Source organism: Acanthisitta chloris, unplaced genomic scaffold, assembly GCF_000695815.1.
Source record: "Acanthisitta chloris isolate BGI_N310 unplaced genomic scaffold, ASM69581v1 scaffold28182, whole genome shotgun sequence".
Classification (NCBI taxonomy): domain Eukaryota; kingdom Metazoa; phylum Chordata; class Aves; order Passeriformes; family Acanthisittidae; genus Acanthisitta; species Acanthisitta chloris.
In genome coordinates this window covers 14,865-18,358 of record NW_008659243.1, presented here as the reverse complement: position 1 = coordinate 18,358, position 3,494 = coordinate 14,865, and the positions used below count along the sequence as shown (strand labels likewise).

Sequence of the window (3,494 nt, the reverse complement as noted above, 5' to 3'; positions counted from 1 at the left end):
GGTCCCTGCCCAGGGCAGGGGGTTGGGGCTAGTTAATCTCTAAGATCCATTCCAACCCCTAAAATTCCATGATTCCCCAGTGTGTGTGTCCCACCCCAGGGTCTCCCCTCTGACGTTTTGTCCCCCCAGCCATGACCATGACCCCCCCGACCGCAGCCCCCGTGCCCCGAAGATCTACACGAAGACAGGAGATGCAGGTACAGCCCTGGGGGCACCGTGAGAGCACCAGGGGCACAGCCCAGCCCAACCTTGAGCTTGTCCCTGGCCCTTCCCACAGGATTCTCCAGCACCTTCACCGGGGAGCGACGGCCCAAGGATGACAGGATCTTTGCAGCCCTGGGAGCCACGGACGAGCTGAGCTCAGCCATAGGGTGAGGACCAGCCAGAAGGGCCCAGACCCTGTGGGTTTCACATGGAAAAACGTGGGTGTGGTGATCTTCCATTGCCTGCTAACTCTGGTTTGGTTTTTATGCCCCAACCCAGACTTGCTGGGGAGTTCAGCAGTGAAAAGGGTCACACCTTTGTGGAGCAACTTCACAAGGTTAGTGTTGATAATCTTCACCCAGTGCAGTCACTTGGTCTCTGCTGTTACATAGAAACTCTTCAGTTTTGGCCACATTGCTCCCACTGGCACACAAGAATGACAGCTGTTCCCATTTTTGTCCCCACTGCCATGTGCAGGTACAGTGCATGCTGCAGGATGTGGGCTCCAACCTCGCCACGCCGCTCTCCTCAGCCAGGGAGGCTCACCTCAGTAAGCTCTTCATGCCTTTCCTGGGATCACAGGTTGGGACACAGCCTGGGAGGGTGGTTGGAGCTGCCTGAGGGTGCTCTGTGGGGTGTTGGGGTGCTGGGGGAGGAGGAGGGGGAGTGGCTGAGGGAGCTGGGAGGGCTCAGCCTGGAATAAAGGAGACTCAGGGGGAACCTTTTCACTCTACAACTCCCTGCCAGGAGGTGCAGCCAGGTGAGGTCAGGCTCTGCTTCCAGGGAACAAGGGACAGGACCAGAGGAAGCACCTCAAGCTGTGCCAGGGGAGGGTCAGGCTGAGCATCAGGAGGAATTTCTCCATGGAAAGGGCTGTGAGGCATTGAAATGTGCTGCCCAGGGAGGTGGTGGAGTCACCATCCCTGGAGGTGTTCAAGGAACAACTGGCACTCAGTGCTCTGGTCTAGCTGACAAAGGTGATGATGGTCACAGGTTGGATTTGATGATCCTGGAGCACTTTTCCAGCCTCAGGGGTTGTGTGACTCACAGCCCTGGGTGCTGGGTGAGGACACACTGTCCCACCAGCTGCTGTCTGTGGGACCCAAGCGATGGCAGCACTGCCCCAGTCCCACCCAGCCCTGCTGTAGCAGGAGGAACCTTTTGGGATGCTTTTTTTAGGACCTGCTGATCCAGGAAAAAGCAAAAAAATAGAGCTCTATCTGTAGACTGAATAATTTCTGAATCACTTCTTTTTTTAGCTGACTCTTCTTTCCCCCCTCAGAACGAACCTCCTTCAGTGAGAAGCCTGTGCTGGAGCTGGAGCAGTGGATTGACAGCTACTCTGAGCAGCTCCCTCCCCTCAGAACCTTCATCCTGCCTGTAGGTACTGCCTGTGCCTCTCCCTCACTGCAGGAGCCTCACTCCTTAGGGGGAAAACAGGTTGGGAGGCTGAAATTTTCACAGGCAAACACCAGAAGAAAAGCAGAGAGAAGGATGGGGAGTTAAACTTCCCCATCCTGCAGCACTCAGCTGTGCTCCCCTTGCCCAGCCAGGGCAGAGGGATCAGTGCTGTGTGTGTGGGAGGTGCTGAGCTGCCCCAGGCAGTGCAGGGGTGCTGTGTGCTGCTGGCACTGAGTGTGTGTCGTTGCTGTTGCAGTCAGGAGGCAGAAGCAGTGCTGCTCTGCACTTCTCCCGAGCCGTGTGCCGCAGGGCCGAGAGGTGGTGAGTACTGGGCTGCAATTCTCTCATCCAGGGGCATGGGCACACTGCAGCCACAGCACAGCCTTGCAGTGGGGCCACCAGTGGGTGGCACTCAGGGCTGGAGCCAAGGTTTTGTGTTAGGCAGCTCACAGCCAGGCTGTGGGTCTGCCCTCCCCTGGGCTGGGGGATGTGGGGCAGCACAGACAGCTTTGTGTGGAAGTGCAGCTACCTGTGCAGCTCCTGTCTGGCCTGGTAAATGTAGGAAGTTGGGGCACTGGCAGCTGTGAGATCCAGGGAAGCTCCTCACAGCTTAAGATGTCCTTGGAGGTGTTTGGGACTGGGTTGGATGGGACTTAGAGCAACCTGGGCTAGTGGAAGGTGTCCCTGCTCATGGCAGGGGGTGGAATGAGATGAGTTTTAAGGTCCTTCCAATCCAAACCTGTCTGGGATTCTGCAGCCCTATCCAACCTGGCTTTGAACACTTCCAGGGATGGGGTATCCCTGGAGGAGCTGCAGGACTCCAGGACAGACACAGTGGCATCATTCCTCCCCTTCCTTTGGGGAAGCAAACAGCCTTCCCAGGTGCTGGGGGAGTCTGAGTGGGGTCCCCAGGGTAGGTTTGGGGTGTGAAGGGACTCCAGCAAATCACAGCCTTTGTGCACTCACAGCCAGAAAGTCAAACACTGACTTTTTCCTTGTCTTTTCCCAGCGTGGTTCCTTTAGTCCAAGCAGGAGAAGCAGATCCAAATGTGGCCAAGTATTTAAACAGGTAAGAAAATAAAATCCCAACCCCTTGCTCTGTCCTGCTCAAGCATTTCTGGTGGTGCTCCCATCAGGATAAAAACTGTGGGGTTTTGCCTTTCAAGAAGCTTCTCTTTGGAAGGAACATCTTTGAAATGGTTTTCCTGCTTTTTCCCTTGTTTCCAGGCTCAGTGACTATCTCTTTGTCTTGGCACGTTATGCTGCAATGAAGGAAGGGAAGGAAGAGAAAATATACATAAAACCTGAGCCATAACTGGGAGGTGGAATGCTTCTTTCCTTGGTCATGGAATCCAGCAGACTGCTTTTGTCCATCAAGGAAGGGAAAGAAAAAAGCCTGGAGTGGGAATGGGAACTGCCAGGAACTTCCAGGACCTTGTTGGTAAATCCAGAGAGGAACACTGTTCTGTTCTCTGGGCCTGGTCCACACGTCCCAGCTGGTGATGGCACTGGAGTCACTGCTTCTCCCAGGTTGGATTCGAGGCAGGAGAATTCCAAGAACATTGTGGGGTTGTCTTGATTTCCCTGGGCAGCAGCAGGTGCTGTGGGAAAGGCTTTGGCCTTTTTGTGGAGTACAAACAACCGGAAACTTGTTCCCCTCTGGCTCTGTGTCCCTCTCTGGGCAGTGAGAGCTCCTGCTGCTAACACATCCCCTGTCTCATCACTCACCTGGGCTTTAAGCAGGTATTTCATGGCTGTTGTTAATGCCCATTTTTCACAGAGCAGTTTTCCAAGCCTCAGCCTGGAACACAGCCCAGTGACAAATGCTCTGGGTTTGGATGGTCCTGTCAGCTGCACTGTCACCTCAGCATTCCCTCAGTGCCTCCTCC

General features: G+C 55.0%; 1 protein-coding gene across 1 annotated transcript; it reads left to right on the top strand.

Annotated features, from left to right (window-relative positions):
- Nucleotides 1-129: 129 nt before the first annotated feature.
- On the top strand, nt 130-2,920 carry MMAB (methylmalonic aciduria (cobalamin deficiency) cblB type; the record flags this gene model as incomplete). Its single annotated transcript, XM_009069333.1, has 8 exons — nt 130-197; nt 278-371; nt 484-541; nt 682-754; nt 1,487-1,584; nt 1,862-1,926; nt 2,615-2,674; nt 2,833-2,920. Coding segments are annotated over 8 exons (604 nt in total), but the record flags the coding sequence as incomplete, so codon positions are not given.
- Nucleotides 2,921-3,494: the final 574 nt, after the last annotated feature.